Source organism: Fragaria vesca, unplaced genomic scaffold, assembly GCF_000184155.1.
Source record: "Fragaria vesca subsp. vesca unplaced genomic scaffold, FraVesHawaii_1.0 scf0513067, whole genome shotgun sequence".
In the NCBI taxonomy this organism is placed as follows: domain Eukaryota; kingdom Viridiplantae; phylum Streptophyta; class Magnoliopsida; order Rosales; family Rosaceae; genus Fragaria; species Fragaria vesca.
In genome coordinates this window covers 2,666-22,001 of record NW_004443441.1, presented here as the reverse complement: position 1 = coordinate 22,001, position 19,336 = coordinate 2,666, and the positions used below count along the sequence as shown (strand labels likewise).

The following is a 19,336-nucleotide window of genomic DNA, read 5'->3' as shown; positions in this document are numbered from 1 at the left end:
TCACATTTTACAGCTACAACTTGCATGGCGAATTGGCAATGCGGCTATAGATTCTCTTCAGTTGGAACAATGTTCAATCATATCATAGCAAGCTATTATAAACTAATATATATAATGATCACCTACCTAGTTAATCCTTAGCTGTGTATACGAACTATATACATATACAGAAGCTTACAGCGCTTCATATATGACAATATATCTGTGTGTGCATATATGTATAAATGTTAGAATCTGTATAATTGAGTTGCCTCTTGTATTCTACTGATGGCACTAAACCTTTACGAAATGAAAACTAGCTAGAAAGACATGAAGAATATAAGAAAGAAAATGTTATAATAGGCAACCTTCGGCCCCTATAAATTTGGTCTTTGTCACACTATTAAGTAGTAGAGCTCGATCATGTGGAAAAACCATGTGAGCATGTGTTCATGTTCTCTCGTTCTTCGTCCTTTTGCAGCCATATAGGCCCCAAAGGTTTTCTTCAATTATCTACAACATGAAATAACTACATATATACCTAAGGCCTTGAATTTCATGACCTACATGTCAAATATGATCTCTCTTACCCTTCTATCATGTGTTACTTGGTTTTTTTTTTGTCAAAAATACTCGCACCCTAAACTTAACACGATAAATTTTAAATCTGATCGATCAATGAAATGATGCGTCATTTTAGATAGGATAGTTTCCGTAATAAATAAGATAAATTTCAAAAAAGATATATAGTTTCCGTAGCAAATAAGAAAAAGAAAAACTTATCAGAAATGACTATGCACCAATACTTGAATTTTGACAGTAGAACGAGTTTCATATATAATCTACGTCAACTCTTGCTCTTGCTGTTGAACTTCCGTGATCAAAGATCTTCTCCATCTTTGAGGATCCTGATATTCCGACTTGTTTATTAATCTACGATCATCAACTTAATTAAACTCTTTATAGTCAAATAAATTTAGATGGACATGAGGTTGCCTTTAAAAATATCTAGGTTTTCAGCTTCACCGATTCTACCTCCATAGCGGCCTATCGGGTTACATCATTGGCCCTATGCCTTTCTCCTCAATTATACAATACTGTCCTCAACGTTTTTCATAACTAGTGGTTAATTGGTAATAGAATATAGAGGGTATTGTCTAGTCTATGTCTAAACCAAAAGGAGCCAAGTAATAGAAACTCCAAGCAAGCATTACAAACATACCCATATCATGAATTTTCAATTTCATTCAATACCATGGAGCCATGGAAGGTCTATGAGTGAACAAAGATGATAAGTAGATTGGGATGTTTTTGTTTCTGAATGAAACAGCCAAGTGATGGAATTACATGCTTCATGAATTGAACCCATACTTCAGAGCATGCAGCATATATAGGGTCATATTTTCCAGAAAATGGGATGTTGGCTATTCTGAGAACAAGTCATTTTGAATTTTGAATTGGTTTGTCTTTGTCAATGGCAGCAAGTGTTTATAGACATTGTTTTATAGAAATGCTTAATGTGATCCTCTATTTCTTTATAATCGGTAATTACAGAGTGGATCTTTGTTTTCCTTTTATACCTAGGACTAGTAACCAAATTGTTGCTGCCCTCTGGCTCTATGATTGGTATTGACTATTGACTATTGACTTTAGTCTATCATTCACTTTTGGTGATAATCCAAGCATATTTGGGGTGGGGACGGACTCATGAATCATGATAGCAAACAATTATTGTTCGGTTAGCTTCAGTACCAAAAACAATCACTGTGATAAGGAGTGACACTCCATGTGATATTTCTAGAGTTCATCGTTGATAGTTGAAGTGTGACACCATCACACCAAGAGATCCACATTATTCTCTCAAATCTTCAATTTTTCTTCTTTGCCGCCTATGTCATTATGTAATTAGAGGGCTGCTCACATGCAGGAGTCTTTTTACGGGACAAAACATGATATGTTGGTTATAGCCTTTAGATTTAAATGAATCAAATCTGAGGACTGAAGAAACTGTACAGTTGCTCCTAAGCCACACTCAATTATTTACCCATCTTCATCTCTCCCTTTCTCTACTTCTCTCCTTCACGTGTTTTAGTCTGTTCATCATTCTCAAACCCAGTTTACAAAATTTCAGCCGTTCTTGAGTCCACACCCAATTATTTACCAATTTTCATTCATGAATATGCTTTTTCAAGAACCATAAGCAACAATCCTCGATCTAATTTTCAAGGGGAGCAAAGAATTCCAGATTTCTGGGTTAAATATCCCCCAAGATTATTGCTTTTTTATTTTCAATTTAAGCAAACTGTGGTCTGATTTTTGGGGTTTCTTCAGTTTGAACGGTAATTGATCTAAAAATCCTCAACTCCCAAGTTTGATTCTCTCAAGTTTAATCATCTTTTGCTGGATGATTATTCAATTGTTCGACCAATTAAGAAAATCAAGAATTAGAGAGTAGAGATATGAAATGAGCAAAAGAGTAAAGCAAGATTATCATTCAGAAGTAGTTACTGGGTTGGAGATGTAGATTGGATAGTGGAATCATGAACAGGGTAAATTTGTGAGGGAGAGAGAGAGAGAGAGAGAGAGAGAGAGGAGGGCAAGGAACGAAGAGGTAAGTTATTGGGTGTGGACTCACGAATGGGGGTAAAGTTCATTTCAGCCCTCAGATCTGATTCATTTAAATCTAAAGGCTATAACCAACCTATCCCGTTTTGTCCCGTAAAAAGACTCTCGCATGTGAGCAGGCCTCTATGTAATTAATATCGATAGTTAAATGACTAGCTAACATGTTTATTTACTTGAAATTAATGAAAAATAATCATGAATCGGAGACAAATGAAATAAGTAAACCCGCCAGTTTCAAATCCATATGGTTGATTCCTAAACCTATCTCTTCCCTTCATAACCACATTTTTGAGTATTCATGAATCAACTCCTAATAAGAAGGTGGGGCATGCATATGACAATTTTGATTCTTTCAGGTGTTAGTAAACGTATGAATATTATTACCTGGAATCATTTCGATTCATTTTTTATGTTTGTGAACTCAAGAATTTGATCACCTCGTAGGGAAATTATATTCCATTACATTTTCCAAGTAAATAAATGTGGGATGTATTTTGCATAAGCGTGAAATGAGTGATAGTTATTGAGTGATCATATATTTATGATGTTTTTCCTTTTGTATTTGTCAATTTCATATCACTTGCGCCATAACTAGCAATGTTTCGTCAATTTTGGCAAATAAATCTCAATGTTTAATGTAATTCATAAAGTTCACTGTTGGTAGTCTGAAATTTCTAACCTTATATGTGCAATTTTGATATTGACTTTATTTCCCAACTCCCTGAAACAGTGTAGATACAATTTGAATTCTGATCTGGTGAACTTTAGCCATGGTGATGAATGGGAGGGGATCTCATACCATACTCGTCGGAAATTTAGCCCTAGCTAGCTCAGGCGCTCCCCTCTTTATGAATGGAGTGTATATATATTTTCATAACCCTCGTTCCTTATCAAGTCATAAATCTCTATATACACTATAACGTACTGATCGCCATTTCCTTAATTGATTACAAGAATTGTTGACATGCATGTCTTTTAATCGTGATCCTGTAATGATGCTGTAGTTATTTCTGTATTCATGGCTTCCCTGAAATGGAACTCCACTGTAGCTATATATAACATGCCTCCCAGTAAGAAAGAGAATCACAGCTCGATCAACTTCTACATAGAACAATATGATTTCCCCTATCTTCTTCGTATTTTCTCTCATTCTCTCTTCTTCCTATGCTTCACATGTACAAGACTTCTGCGTTGCAGACTACACAGCTCCTCAAAGCTTTGCAGGGTTCGCTTGCAAAGACCCTGGCCTGCAAAGGTCACCGTAGACGATTTCGTCTTTTCCGGCCTAGATGAATTCCCTAACACCACGAACATTAACAAATCTGGATTCAAGGCTGCCGTTGCCCCTCTATTTCCTGCTCTCAATGGCCTCGGTGTTTCGGTGGCTATAGCAACCTTTGAGATTGATGGAGTTTGTCCGCTTCACAGCCACCGCGGAGCTACAGAACTGATCGATAGTTGTCCTCGATGGAAGTGGCATAGTTGCCGGGTTCATTTCCTCAAGCAACAAAGTTTATACGAAGAATTTGAACAAAGGTGATGCTTTGGTCTTTCCGCAAGGTTTATATCACTTCATTTGGAATCAGGGCAGAGGTACGGCCACTGTATTTGTCATCTTCAGTAGCGAAAACCCCGGCACACAGGTTCTGGAGACTGCACTGTTTCAAAGCGATTTACCTACCGAAATCATAGCCAAGACTACTTCACTTGACCCTGCTCAGATTAAGAAACTCAAGGGTGCTTTCAAGGGTACTAATTAGGGTTTCTCGATGTATGATAATAGGCTTATAATTCCTGAATAATGTCACTTCATTTCTGTTACGAATCAAGTTTGCTCATGCAGAAGTGCCAATGTTTTATCTTATTCTTGTTATCGATCAGCTTACTGTTCTTACTTTAAACAGTAAGAACTTGAATCTAGCTTAATGAAACATATAGAAATCACTTATCGAAAAATATGCCCGATAGAAATGAGCAATGTACCTAGAATCAACTCACGACAATCAGAGGAGTACTCTATACTCCTTGTTGCACAAAATGCTCTTCGTTTTGACTATCTTCTGGCTGTAACCATAGTTTCAGTTTATAATTTTTATGTTCATCGAAAAAAAAACTTACGATAATCAAACCATCCGATCCCATCAATCTTGTTCATCCAGTCAGCTAATCGGGTGAACGGGACTGATCCCTGATTTATGAATTCAGAAGACAATACCTATGATGGTTTTGTTTGAAAGGACATCGTAGATCGTAGTAGCTCAGTTTGGGCCAAAAACTGTAATCCTATATGAGCTGTGATCTCAAAACCAACCTCGCGCCAGATCCATTTTCCCACTGACCGAATCTCGCGGTGAGCAGCACTATGTGTCTTGGCCCTGCTCTATAGCATGCCTCATGTCACAGTCACCGGTTCTTCCGGTCTCCCATTTCTCCCTCCCTTTTACATACAGACCCTCAATAGTAGCATCTCTGTACTTGCCTACTATACACTCACTCTGCCATTTTCACTCCAAAGCTTCTTGCACGATCATCTGTTCGATCTTGAGTATCTTCATGGGTAATGACCAAATTTAATCATATTCTTCTCTCTTTGTTTGAATTTCGTTGTACATAAGTCTAATGCATGATCTTATAATGTATTATCAGGGAAAATCAAACTCGGAATTCATGGTACTATTTTATTAACCTCGCTTTTCTCTTCTTGTTCTTATGTATTAGATTCGGATGAGTATTTCTTCTTTCAATTCTTCTAATGATGGAGTTACTGTTTAGGGTTTGGAAGAATTGGAAGATTGGTTACAAGAGTGGCTTTGCAGAGAGATGATATTGACCTTGTTTGCATCAATGACCCATACGTCACGGCGGACTACATTGTATTTTTCCTTGGTTTTATTATATCTTGGGTGCATTACAATCTAATACTTCATATGATTTAATTTTTCACTACCCGAACTCATAAACCAGTCTGGGGTAGTGAAAAATAGAAATATGGTACCAAATGCAGCTACCAATTTGTGATTATATATTCGTTTGGCAATGATCATGAAACTATATATAGTGTCTTTCTGATCGGAAATTTGAGGAGTCGGATTATCTTGTGGAGCAGGTCTACATGTTCAAGCACGATACTGTTCATGGTGCATGGAAGAATTGCGATGTGAAGCTTAAGAATGCAAACCATGTTTACTTTGGTAACAAGGAAGTCACCATTTTTGCAATCAGGTATGATCACAGTCCCTCCCACTGTATTGTATATTCCACTTCCATCTGAACAGAAAAAATGAAGATATTGTAAAACCTTTTAGCCGAGAAGATGAGGTCCCTTGGTGCGGCCCGGAGCTGAATACATCGTGGATGCCTCTGGTAAGGCCAACGAAGTCCAATTTGCTCAGGGCCATATGAAGGTTGGCTGCTCTACCCTAATAACTTGTCATGTTTCTTAATGCAGTTTGGTTGCATTTTTATGTATCATGGATTTCATATCAGTGACAAATTTTGTTCTGTTTAGCATGTACATGGATTACGGTCATGAAATGATTGCCTTACCGGAGTTTCTTTTATGTATACTACCAGGGGGGAGCTAAGAAGGTTATTGTCACTGCCTTTTGTGAAGGTGCTCCTGCGCTTGTTGTGGGTGTCAATGAGAAGGAATACAAGCCAGAGTTTGATGTTGTTTCCGGTGCTAGTTGCACCACCAACTGCCTTGCTCCCCTTGCAAAGGTTCATATCTCTCTGCTCATGTGATCATAGTACAATTTGATGCCTGTTGCTAATAGTCCAACACTCATGTGAATTCTGCAGGTCATTCATGAAAGATTTGGTATTGTGGAGGGTCTGATGAGCACTGTTCACTCAATAACTTGTAGGGTTCTCTTTGTTGTTCGTATTACAATTCTTTTAGGCCTTGTTTGGTTTGAGGAAACCGAACAATTCAATGTCACCTTTTGTGGCACCATCTTCCTTGAGCAGCAAATTCTTGTTTTTCAAGCTTGCACTTCCAGTGGATATTGATGTTTTGTTTTTTCCACAATTTTTCTACCTTTCGGCCACATTACCCTATGTTGAGTTTGGTGTCTTAATTTTTGATGTTGCAGCTACCCAGAAAGCTGTTGATGGAACTTGTCCTGACTATTGGAGACCTAATATGTCCACACCACTTGTTAAAGATTGGAGAATTGGAAGAGCTGCTTATATCAACATCATTCCCACTACTACAGAAGCTGCTAAGGTAATAGAAATGTGATTGAACATTTAAACCCAGGTCTCTTTTAAAATTATAGTGAAACTCTTAGACTGAGATTCACAAAACATCTCTGTGGTTGATTCACAATGTCACTGCCATCGTCAAAAGAATTCCTAGTAACTTCCCTTGGTAGCTCTCAAACACAATTTTTTCTAGTTTATCTTCCTATTTCAACTGAAGATTTTGTGTTGGATGTGGGATCTTTCGACCGAAGTTGGGCATAAATGAGGTTTTGGACTAAACCAGTGAAGGATTATGAACTTTAATTTACTGTTAACATTGTGAATCACCCCCATCCCCACAAGTTTGATTCATACTGTCTAGTCATTCTGTTTTGTCACCTTAGTTGTGTAATGTCTCAAAGTCTCAAACTAACTATGTTCTGTGGCTTGTGAAGGCTGTTGGTAAAGTACTGCCTGACTTGGATGGCAAATTAACCGGAATGTCATTCCGTGTTCCTTCTCTTGATGTTTCGGTGGTAGACCTAACAGTGAGGCTAGAAAAGCCGGCTACCTATGAGGAAATAAAAGCTGCCATCAAGTAAGGGTAGAGATGAATGTGTTAGGGAAATTGTTGTAGATATACGCTATCAAGCTATGATTTTGTGGTATGATTCAATTTATGGTTGTCTATAGGGAAGAGTCTGAGGGAAAGCTGAAGGGGATCTTGGGTTACACTGAAGATGATGTGGTCTCTGCTGACTTTGAGCGTGACAACAGGTACAGAAAAACATATATATATATATATATAAAATATATGCCTATGATCTTGGTAATTGCTGTTACATTATGCATGATCATATTTGTTGCAGGTCAAGTATTTTTGATGCAAAGGCTGGAATTGCTTTGAACGATAACTTCCACAAGCTGGTAGCTTGGTACGACAACGAGTGGGGATACAGGTGATTTTTCGACACACCTTGTTTCCAGTTTTGAATTCATAGTGATGAAATCATAATCGAAATGTTCTTCTCATTTTGGTCTGTTTTGTGATGAACTTGCAGCACTCGCATTGTTGACTTGGTTTGCCACATGGCTTCAGTTGATTCAGCATAAGGCAGCAAATTTGAAGTAGTGTCGACAGTATGTGTAGATTTCGGTTCATGGTTAGCAGATGCAGCAGCAGACAATAATATTGATTCCAAGTTTCCAACATATATGAACTAGAAATTGGTCTGTGCCTGATTAGATGCTTCAGTACTTCGTATTAGTGTAGCTAGATATTAGACATTTTCACAATTAGAGAAGTGTGGAGATGATTCAAGCTTTGACAATTTCATCTTTTTCCTATTAGAAACAAGAGTCTCTTACGTACAAGCATTATAATAGTTGGTGCCCTTTCCATTTACATCAAGGGAATCAGTAATCAATAGAAGACTAGAAGTAGGTAATCTTTTTTTTCTTTTCTTTTTTGTAGAGGCTAATAGCAAAATTAGGTGGAGATCAACAAAATTGTTTGTGTATTGCAAGCCTTGACATTTACAACACTCAGCTTAAGTAATACAATAGACTAGTACAAAAGTTTTAGGAAATTGTCACCTTTCATAAGTTTTAGAAAATCGATGATAAATCAGTTCTCATCTTATCCTAATTGTTTATAATCAGTTATTTAATGAAAATCAACGTATCATAAAACTGTATAGATACGTACTTCTCTTAATTCTCTCAATCAACATTTTCGATTTCGATTCTAATCTTAATTTTTGTCAAGATATTTCTCCGCTTACATTTGGCATACCAAAATCAGTAAGAAAAATATGCCAAACACGACTCTCTTGCCTTTTTCTTCTTGCAATTTCACTTGCTCCAGATCCTCTCCCAAGAAAACTTGACTAGTTCATGCACACAAAGTTCCAAAACAGGCAACAAATCCGTGAAAATAACAGAAATAATAAATTTCCTTTTTCAAAAAAGCGGGCCAAACCAAAACCCGGCCCAAAATCCACGTGCCTACCATAACCGGCAAAATAACTAATTACTCGGTAACAGTTCTCGTCCCCCTCATTCAAATTTCTCCTTAATTTTCGATCTATCCGCCAACCCCCTTAAAACCTCTCTCACTCTTTTTCTCAGCTCCGGCAGATCAGCTTCCTCTAATCGCCGACGACGACTCAAACCCTAGCTTTCACCGTCCGTCCTAACCTTTCGTCTATTTGATTATTTTATATTTGTTAGGTTTGATTCGTTCGGTTCAACTCTGTTAGCTTTGAAATTCGCGAAATGGCGACCTCGGCGTTCAAATCCACGACGAAGCGGACGCCGATCGGGAGCTCCGCGGCTCCGGCGGAGGACTCGGCTTCGGTTAACCGCTCCCACCGGCGCTCCCGGAGCCTCAGCTGCTTCTCGCGGCGGTTGCAGGAGGGGCCGGCGGAGGAGTTTGAGGTCAATCCGACTCCCAGGAGGAAGTTTGTGAACACGGTGAGAGGCTCGGGCTTCCCGGAGATTAGCCTTGACGACTTGGCGATTGAGCTGTTTGATTCCGGCTCCGATGAGAGAGGAGGACGCTCGGTGTTGCGGAGTTCCGAAACTACCCCTGCCGGCGCGTCGCAGAGGCGCGGGAGGTCGGTGTCGAGGCATGGACCGAGAGTTGGCGGCGGCGGTGGTGGAGGTGAGACGAGGGGCCGTGCTGGTAATAGCTCAGGTGGAGGGAGGGTAGTTTCGGAAAGTAAGGGGAATATGAGGCAAAGGCGATCGGTGTCTGTTGCTCGGTATCAGATGAGCGATTCCGAGGTGAGAATTGCGGTGGTTTCTTCTTTAGTTTCGTTTCGAATATTGGTTCATTTGATATAGAAAGTAGTTGGTTCACTATTGCATTCTGTGCTTGCTTAGATAGCTAATTTGCATTACAGTTAGTGCTCAGAGAATCATATGAACTTTTGAAGCAGTATTTTCATGTGTAAAAGAAAGAAAATGTAGCTACATTGTGCATATTATTAATCGGGACAGAAGACTATTTACGAAACACTGTAGATGTTACATTGTTATGTATGTCAGATTATGTACATTCTCCAACTCATTGTGGCTGAATTAATGTTTTTAATGACAGAGTGATCTAGATCATACTCATAATCGTAGCACTACTAAGTCGAAGAACTTCACTAGTGGAAACAACCAGACGCCTTTGTCCGGGAAGTCATTGGATTCAAATTATAGGCCAGGATTGAGAAGGTCTCTTAGCCAAAAAGATTTGAAGTGCCATGATGGTTATTCTGTAAGTGTTTCTCTATTCATTCAATCTAAATTGTTTGAAATTTTTGCTATTAGCTTTTAGTTGGGGCAGCATTTAGCTGAAAATTGGTAGAAAAGTAGCTTTTAGACAGACCATATATGGTGGTTGAGTTGGATTTTATCCTTAAAATTTAAAGACCTTAACTTTAAGTATTATGTCCAGAGCCATTCTTCTGTCCTAACTGATGATGAGGGGAAGGATGCTTATATCTACAAAAATGGGGCTGAGAAGACTATTCGAGCTGTATATTCAGAGAAGAAGGTATACCGATTTTGTAGAAAATTTAATGAAATCAGGACCACCTAGTTAGTTCCTTTATCTCAGTGTTCTTATTTGTTATCTTGTTAACTTTCAGGCACAGCACCCTGCTGGTAATGATATGAAAAATGGATTATATGAAGAGATGCGGAAGGAACTTAGACATGCCGTGGAAGAGATTAAGACAGAACTTAAACAGGTCTGCTTTTAGTGTTCTTTAGAACTTCTGCCTGTACATATGTTCTCTGTCCTGTGCTTTGTATTGTTTTGGTGGTCCTTCATTTTGATTTTAAAGCTCATTTCCGATCGACTTATTCAGGAAAAGGGAAAAACGAAATCAACTGTTCCAGCACCTGGTGATTCCTTGCGCTCTAATGGTCCAGATGTACTTCAGGCTGTTTCTTCAATCAGGAAGAATTATTCTTCCAAATTGGAACAGGTATGAAATTTTGTATTTAGATTCTCAGGTTATAATTTTGTGTTGTGTATGTTTTGTACTTGTTCCGAAAACAATGCATCCCCTGAAATGTCCTTCATGTTTAACAATAGTCGGTTTAGCACTTTTGGATTGTTTCTCAGCCTGTTACACAATGTCCACCAGTTGGCCTTTGATGTCTGGACTTGGAATATTAGGGCAGATTATTTGTCGACTGTGCCATAGCGGCCTGTAAACTGAGAGTGCCATCTTACTTTTATATTCTTGTTTGAAATGTTCTCTGCAACTACTTCGCATTCAGATGTGCCATTTTTATGAAGTTTTGGCTACTAAAAAATCATTTATATATTTTTGGTATTGACAGTCAGAAAAGCGTAAACAAGATTTATTAGCAGAAATAGTGCTGGAGGAACAACACAGTAGGGAACTCTCAATGATTGTAAAAGAATTGCTTCCTGAGCCAAAGAAAATCGTTAGTCCAGACAGACCGACACGAAGTAGAAGGGTACGCGTTCCATCTGATAATCTGCAAAATTTGTCATCTTTGAGTTTGCTTATATTTGTATGTTGCTATAACTATAATTATTATTATTCTTACCTAATAATATATTGATTCATCTATCTGAGGGATTGGTTTGAAATTTGTAAGACTTTGTATATTAACCTTTGTATTTCTCTTGGCAGAGGAGCAATGACAAAGGTAGGGTGTCTAAGCGATTGACTGAGGAAGCAGAAAGATATATTGAGGACTTCATTTCAAATGTTGAAGACACAGATATATCTTCACTTGATGGTGAAAGGAGTGATACAAGTTCAAGCATAGGAGGAATAATGAGGGGCGAAACTTTTCAAAGTCCAGCCATGTCCACTCCTCCTGTTTTCATGGACGGCGTTGTACTGCCTTGGTTGCAGTGGGAGACGAGTAATGAAGGTACTCCTATGGGTTGCAGGAATAAGACTGAACCACCAATGACCCCAAAATCCTTTTCATGGGGTGCTTCTCAGGTAAGATTTGGAAGTTATGTGTTCCCATTACAGTTTTTGATTGCCAGTGTGTCGTGTCTTAGTTTTTCATTCATCGTTATCTCTTGTAATATTATGCTCAAATTTCTTTGAAATTCAATATACAGGAAGTGAGCAATGCGCAAGACCATAGTCAGTCTGCTAGCAGCCGTGGGAGTTGGAGCCCTGGGATAATAGAATCCCTGCCATTTAACATCATGGAAAATGCATCCAGTAAAATTGGAGAATCTGGTAATTACCAAAGCAGATCACACCCAGGCAGGTCAAATCCTTCGCGCTTTGACATGGAAAAGTATCTTGAGCTTAAAAACAATGAAGATTTTCTCTTTGAAACACTGAAGCAACGACACAGAATTGCTTCTGGGGGCCTCCTTCTTTGTAATAGAATGTTGATCTAGTTATAACTAGTTTTTTAAGACAGCAACGGATAAACTCCATCGATATCATTGTAGGTAGCCATCGACAATATATTTCAAGAGTTAAATCTAAAACTTCTCCATTGAGCAATTACACTATTGCTGACCACTGCCAAAGCAAACCTTGTGTGATTAACATAAACTTCTGAGTCTTAGTTTTATAGGCCCAGCTTGTTTTTCTTTCATCTCTCCTAATCAGAACTTGATTTCGTGCAATTTGTTAAGGTAAGTCTTTTCTTTCTGATGAGAATCTTTTACTTTCCTATCCCAATGAGAAAAGAAAAGGCTAACAGACCGCCTTCATTGCATTATGTATATAAATATGCAGGGACAGCAAGAGATGTAGTCGCAGCTTCTGGCTTGGAACAATATGGAGAGCCACAGGAAGAGGCCCTGCAATACCACAAAGCTGAATTTGATGGAGCTCCCCATGGAACTGTTGGTGGAAATCCTGAAGAGACTCCCTGCAAAGTCAGTGTGTCACATTCGATGCGTCCGTAAGATGTGGTTTAGCATATATAGTCGACTCCCCCTCTTTTGTTACGCTGCACTCTAATTTTGTGTTTGATCCTGATTCTCATCTACTTCCTGCTCCCCCTCAATTTATCCTGCATTATCACCTATCACGCTACTGGTGTTCTACCTCTAACCGAAATAACTTTCATACCACTTAAATTTGCATCCACTTCATTACAACCCTTCCAATTAATGCCCAAGATGCTCAACTTATTACTGCAAGGCTTATTTTGCAGTCATCACCCACCTCCTACACTCTACAGTTTGTTTTCAGCAACTTGTTTTGCATCAAAAAAAGTAATAGTCCTGCACCAGGCTTCTTGATCAATCCTCTAAAGGGAGAAGTTCTAAGGCTCCCCCCATGTCAATCTATTGCCCAGCAAGTTTATGGTCCGTCTTCCAAAGTAGAGGGTTTTTGGTCTGGTATGGGATTTGATAGTATAACCAATACCTACAAGATTCTTTGTGTTGCATGGATTCGTGTTCCAAACTCTCCAATAACAGAGCGCTGGTGCTATGTATCCTTAATGCTTGTACTCGGCACAAGCGAATGGCGACGCCTACCTTCATCACTTCCATGTCTGGCTCATTTTAAACCCTCCAAGGGTATATGTGCACATGGAGATATGCATTGGTTGGTGTCTAGTAGAAGAGAAGGAATTCGAGGACATGCTCATATACTTTCCTTCGACTTCAAGAAAGAAGAGTTCTGTTGGATTCCCAACCCCTACCGTTTACCAGATATGAACCGAGGGTTACACTTGATTATGCTTAGAGGATCTATGGCCGTAGTGGATACTACATCAGGTACGAATATTAGTATATGGGTGATGAAAGATTACACTAAGAAACAGTGGAAGTTGGATTATTCCTTCAATATTAACAAGCTTGAATTAGATACTGAGTTTAAGTTTTTGCAAGCTGTTTGTTGTGAATGGGAGCATGGCATATATACTTTTCATAGATCAACCGGCCACGATAACATTGTGTTTGGATTTGAGAGGACCTGCGGTTACCAAGAGTCTTCTCAGATGTCCAATTGAGGGCTGTGACTGGGAGGATAGGCAATAGGTGGGTCAAGGCAGCCTAATACAGGCCAAGATGGGTCAAGGTGGCCCCTTGTGGGTCTAGGCAGGTCAAGGCGGCCATAGACGGGTTAAGGCGGCTCTAGGCGAGTCCAGGAGGGTGAAGGTAGCCCCTTAGCGGGTTAAGGCGGCCCTTGGCGGCCTTAGACGGGTGAAGGCAGCCCCTTAGCGGGTCATGGCGGCCTTAGGCGGGTTAAGGCGTCCGCTTAGCGGTCTTAGGTAGGTCAAGGCGGCCTTAAGAGGGTTTAAGAGGGTCAAGGAAGCCCCTTGGAGTATATGCAGCAGTAGGCTTAGGCATGGGCAATGGTAGCCTTTTCTGTCTTTTACATCAGAAAAGGTTTGCTACAATTTAGGAAATATAGATCAGTGGGTTATGGCAATTTGAAAGAGTTTATGCTTCAAGGCACGTTGTAGCAACGCTATCTTTCAGACTATATTTGCGCCCACTACTTGTGTGCAAAGAGGTCTATGCAAATTAGTCTTATGGATACAATGAAGCCTAGCAATCTTGCTATTGTTGATCGGCGTCTTGCACTTACAACGATCAACCAACACTCAATTGAAGGTTTTCAAGGGGCTTAAGATTTCTAGAAACTATAACTGCAGTAATATAATTTCTAGATTTTGTCTTTGGAAAACAAGGAATGAAATAGAGATTTTGTTGAAAAGAATAGAGAGAGTTTCTGAATGTATCAATCTGTAGAGAACAACTTTTTTATATAGAAGTGGTCGTGTCTTTTAAAATTGGTGTCTCTTCATGTTGGTAACTCTTCACCAAAGGTTAATGTGAGACCCGTAAGTTTACGAAACTAGCTTAAGGAATTACCCTTAAGTCAAAGGTGCACATTCTTTTTTCTATTGGTCTGTCTCGTATGTTTTTTTTTTCAATTTCCTTGATAAAAAGAATTTTCTTGAGTGTCATGTTTATTCTTTCCGACTTTCCCTTTAGACCTCCATGAGAGTCGAACACCGACTCAACCCAAAAATACCGACATAACTAAGGTTTATCACTTACCTCGTTCTTTACGTTCTCTTTCTCTTTTCATTCCCAACTCTTTCTTCAGTTCCTATACATTTAAGCTTTCAAAATCAGTTCACTTCCAAGGTTCAAAATTAAAAGCTAGCAGCTACCTTATCTTGGTGTTTTACTCATTGTAGGAGGTATATGTCTTGAATTGAAACTCTACCTCTATACTTTTCGGGTTTTGTTGGCTTCAAATCCTTCTATCTTGTATCCGTCTTGTGATTATATTCTAAACTTTTTGAATCTTATTATGACAGAACAATCGGAGGATCTTGGACCTTCAAATTGCTGAGTTCTGTCTACTTTTCATCAACATCAAAGCTTTCTTTCTTCTGGTAATATGTTCTTCCACTCATCACGAATTTCATTGATATTTGTTTTAAGGTTGTTATGAGATGCACTTTGACTATTAGTTAGGTTTGGTAACTCGATTTAGATGCCTAGAACTGAATTAGATTAGGTTTCACATAGTGCACACCACATGTTTGATAGAATGCCTCACAGACACAACAAAGCTGAACCAGTGGGCTTTTCCATGATTTTCGAAAAATCTATACTTCTTTGTTTAATCTTAGTTTTTAACAGTTGAAAATAGACTCTTCAATGATCGTTTTAAACTTGGTTTCAAGCAAAACGGAGTTGTTTGAGAAACTTGTGCTATTTTAAAATTCATACAGTGTTTCAGACTTTTCTGCAGAAACTGCATTTTCAGTCACTTTGGGTCTCTATTTGACCATGTATTTGAACTCCAAACGACTTGCAATTTTGGGATATTGTAGTTTTGCTTGTCTACTTTGATTCTGGAGATTTTCAGCTGAAAGTATTAAAGTGTCCATTGTTAATGAATTTCTCTCTCTTACTACCTGTTTCCTGAAACTTTCTCAGATTTGCAGCTTATTGTTACAAAACAATTGGTTTGAGAGCTCTTACCTTTTGTATTAGTTTTTGATCTTTAACAAGTTAAATTAGATATGAAATCATGCTTTGAACTTGTATTTCAGTCCAAAAAGGGTCAAGGAAAAACTCCATTTTTAACAAGGCATTGTCTCTGTGTTATAATAGTCTGATCACTATTTTCCTTTTTGAAATAAACCCACATATGGAAACTCTAGCTACTGTTGATTCTTTGAAAATGCAACTTGATGTTAGGACTGATTAAGGTACTGCATATGCTTATATTAGGAACAATGATACAAGGGAACTGTTGGTCAAGTGGTAATTGCAGGGAGTTGCACATCAGAATTTCCAGGTAGGGGGTCTCCACTGGTTAGAGATGTTTCTAAAAATATATTTATGTTTTTATGCATAAAAGTGCATTGTTTTATGTGATGACTTGAGAGTGAAGGGAGCATAGTGACTACCTTGGGTTTCAATCTCCTAAACCTCCGGAGGGGCTATACGGATCGGAAGACATCTTACATCCTTGAGGTGTGGCGTCTCTCCTAGGCGGTATGGCATAAACGGCCACTCTCGCTACTTCTTGCTGGCAGTTTGTAAAATCATTTTAGCAAGTAGGTAGTTGGCAAAAAGGACCGGTCATCAGATCTTTAGAAAATGGGTACCCCTGAGCATGTGTTTCATTGGAAATTCATACATCAAATCTTTATTATTTCCACCGCTGATGTTTAAGGATTTACTTAAACTAAACTCTCATAGTTTTCAAACCTAGCTAGCGTTACTTCCTACTGAGCATATGATCGTGAGTGATGCTCAACCTTATACATTTCAGGTTCTGTGCACGAGACTGAAAAGGAGTGGACTTGAAGTGGTGGCTTTGGCATTTTGCAGCTTGTCTCCTTTCCTTGAGGTCTACTTCCTGTTTTGTTGTTCTGATATCTTATAAAATCTGAGCCTTTGTCACTTATATTTTTGGTGGAAAAGTAAAGTCAACTTGTTGTAAATATGATCTGAAAGGCTCATTTTGGTGTGTAATATCTATGTTGGTCTTATCTGGAATGGAACTTCTAGTTTGTAAATGGGTGTTATGTATGATTATAGCCTTGTCTTTCTTTTCACTTTTCTTGTGTTCATAGTGGTATCTAGTAAAATTGTACTCTTGTGTTGTAATCCAATTTGTCTCTCTTTTGGCACTGAGATTAGAACTCAGTGAGTTGTAAATTTGTTTTTGAAAGGTTTATCTTGTTTTGTATATTATTCATCTAATGTAGTGTCTTCTATACTTGTTAAAATTTCCAGATTTGGACATTTATTTCTCTTCCCCCTAAAAATTTCTTTAGTTGCCGGTTATTTCAACTCACTGAAATTATTATATGACATTTCTTTTGAGTTTTATTATCTTTATCAAAGGCCTTGTGCATTTTAAGTTGGCTAAGTAATACTTGTTGATTACTTAAGCTTCTTAGGATGCACGGCACTGTGGGAACATCCCTTTTGGGGCGTTACAGTTAAGTCTCTTCAATACGAGTTACTGATTTTCTGTTGTTACTTTAATTACCAACAATCACATAGTTTGAATTAATTCAATTGAAACTAACATACCTCTTGGTTATATATATGCATACTTTTTCATCTCTGCTTGTCAATTTCTTTTATAATTTGAAAATTGTTCCAACAAAATCGTATGCAACAATGTGAAACAATTGTGGGCAATGTGCTTGGGCCCACCTGCCCAACCAATTCAAGAGGCAAAATTTGCCTCCCTTGTTGCCTGACTTCTCATGACATGGTGAAGCTCATTTTACACACTTATATTATTAAACAATGCAATTGAATGAGATTTTGAGATGAGAACCCATCAGAAAAAAACGGTAACTTAGAGGCCCTAGGAGGGTCTAGGAGAGTCAAGGCGGCCACTTAGCGGCCCTAGGCAGGTCAAGGCGGCCCTAGGAGGGTCTAAGAGGGTCAAGACAGCCCTTTAGCGGGTCAAGACGACCCTTTGACGCCCTTAGACAGGTGAACGCGGCCCCTTGGCAGCCCTAACCGGGTCAAGGGTGCCCCTTGGTGGCCCTAGGTGGATTAAGGCAGCTTCTTGACGGCCCTAAGAGGGTCAAGGCGGGCCAAGGCATGTCAAGGCAGACTAAGGCGTGTCAAGGCGGCCTCTTGGCGGCCCTAAATGGGTTAAGACGGCCTTTTGGCGGCCCTACGAGTACGAGGGTCATGGCGGGTCAAGGCGGCCCCTTAGCGGGTCTAGGCAGGTCAAGGCGGCCCCTTGGTGGCCCTAGGTGGGCCTAAGAGGGTCAAGGCGGCCTCTTGGCGGCTTTAGACGGGTGAACGCGTGCCCTTGGTAGCCCTAGCCTAGTCAACGCGGTCCCTTGGTGGCCCTAGATGGGTTAAGGCGGCTTTTTAGCGGCTCTTAGGAGGGTCAAGGCGGGTAAAGGCAGATCAAAGCTAGACAAGGCCGCCCAAGGCGGGTCAAGGCGGCCCAAGGTGGGTCAAGGCAGCCTAATGCAGGCCAAGGCGAGTCAAGGCGGCCCTAGACAGGTCAAGGTGGCCCTAGGTAGGTCAAGGCGGCCCATTGGTGGGTCTAGGCAGTCAAGGCGGCCCTAGGAAGGTCTAGGAGTGTCAAGGCAGCCCCTTGGCGGCTCTAAATGGGTTAAGACGGCCTTTTGGCGGCCCTAGAAGGGTCTAGAAGGGTCAAGGCAGCCACTTAGCAGTTCAAGGCGGGTCTAGGCAGGTCAAGGCGACCCTTTGGTGGCCTTAGGGGTCCTTGGAGGGCCAAGGCAGCCCTGGGCGGGTCTAGGAGGGTCGAGGTGGCCCCTTGGCGTGTCATAGATTGGTGAAGGCAGCCCCTTAGAGGGCCCAGGCGGCTGCCCTAGGCGGGTCAAGGCGGCCGCTTAGCGGCCTTAGGCAGCCCCTTAGCGGATCAAAGCGGACCTTTAGCGGCCTTAGACTGGTGATCGTGGCCCTTTGACGGCCCTAAATGGGTCAAGGCGGCCCTTTGGTGGCCTTAGGCGGGTTAAGACGACCCCTTGGTGGCCTTAGGCGGGTTAAGACGGCCCCTTGGTGGCCTTAGATGGGTTAAGGCGGCTTCTTGGCGGTCCTCGAAGGGTCAAGGCGGTCTAGGAGGGTAAACGGTTGGCGGGTCTAGGAGGGTAAAGGGTTGGCGGGTGAAGGCGGCCCTAGGAGGATCTAAGAGGGTAAAGGAATCCCCTTGGCGGGTCAAGGCGGCCCCATGGCGACCCTAGACTGGTCAAGGCGAGTGAAGGCGACCCATGGCGGGTCACGGTGGCCCTATACTGGTCAAAGCGGGTCAAGGCAGCCCAAGGCGGACAAAAGCGGGTCAAGGCAGGCCAAGACAGGTCAAGGCAGGTCAAGGCGGCCCGTCAAGGCAGCCCATGGTGGGCCAAGGCGGGTTAAGGCAGCCCAAAGCGGGTCAAGGCGGCCTATTGGCGGCCCTAAGCGGGTGTAGGCAGCCCATGGATGGTCAAGACACACCAAGGCGGGTCAACGAGGCCCAAGGCAGGTCAAGGCAACACAAGGCAAGTCAAAGCGGGTCAAGGCGGTCCAAGGCGGGACAAGGCGGGTCAAGGCGGGTCAAGGCTG

General features: G+C 40.7%; 1 protein-coding gene and 1 pseudogene across 1 annotated transcript; both read left to right on the top strand.

The window, feature by feature from the left end:
- Window positions 1-3,113: 3,113 nt before the first annotated feature.
- Window positions 3,114-7,902, top strand: LOC101301550 (annotated as a pseudogene).
- Window positions 7,903-9,066: 1,164 nt separating this feature from the next.
- LOC101303296 lies at window positions 9,067-12,328 on the top strand. Its single transcript, XM_004309747.1, has 8 exons — window positions 9,067-9,576; window positions 9,893-10,057; window positions 10,238-10,336; window positions 10,431-10,532; window positions 10,653-10,772; window positions 11,134-11,274; window positions 11,454-11,774; window positions 11,900-12,328. Exons 1-8 carry the CDS (start codon window positions 9,067-9,069, stop codon window positions 12,188-12,190), a joined length of 1,749 nt encoding a protein of 582 aa, XP_004309795.1. The 3' UTR covers window positions 12,191-12,328.
- The last annotated feature ends 7,008 nt before the right edge of the window (window positions 12,329-19,336 follow it).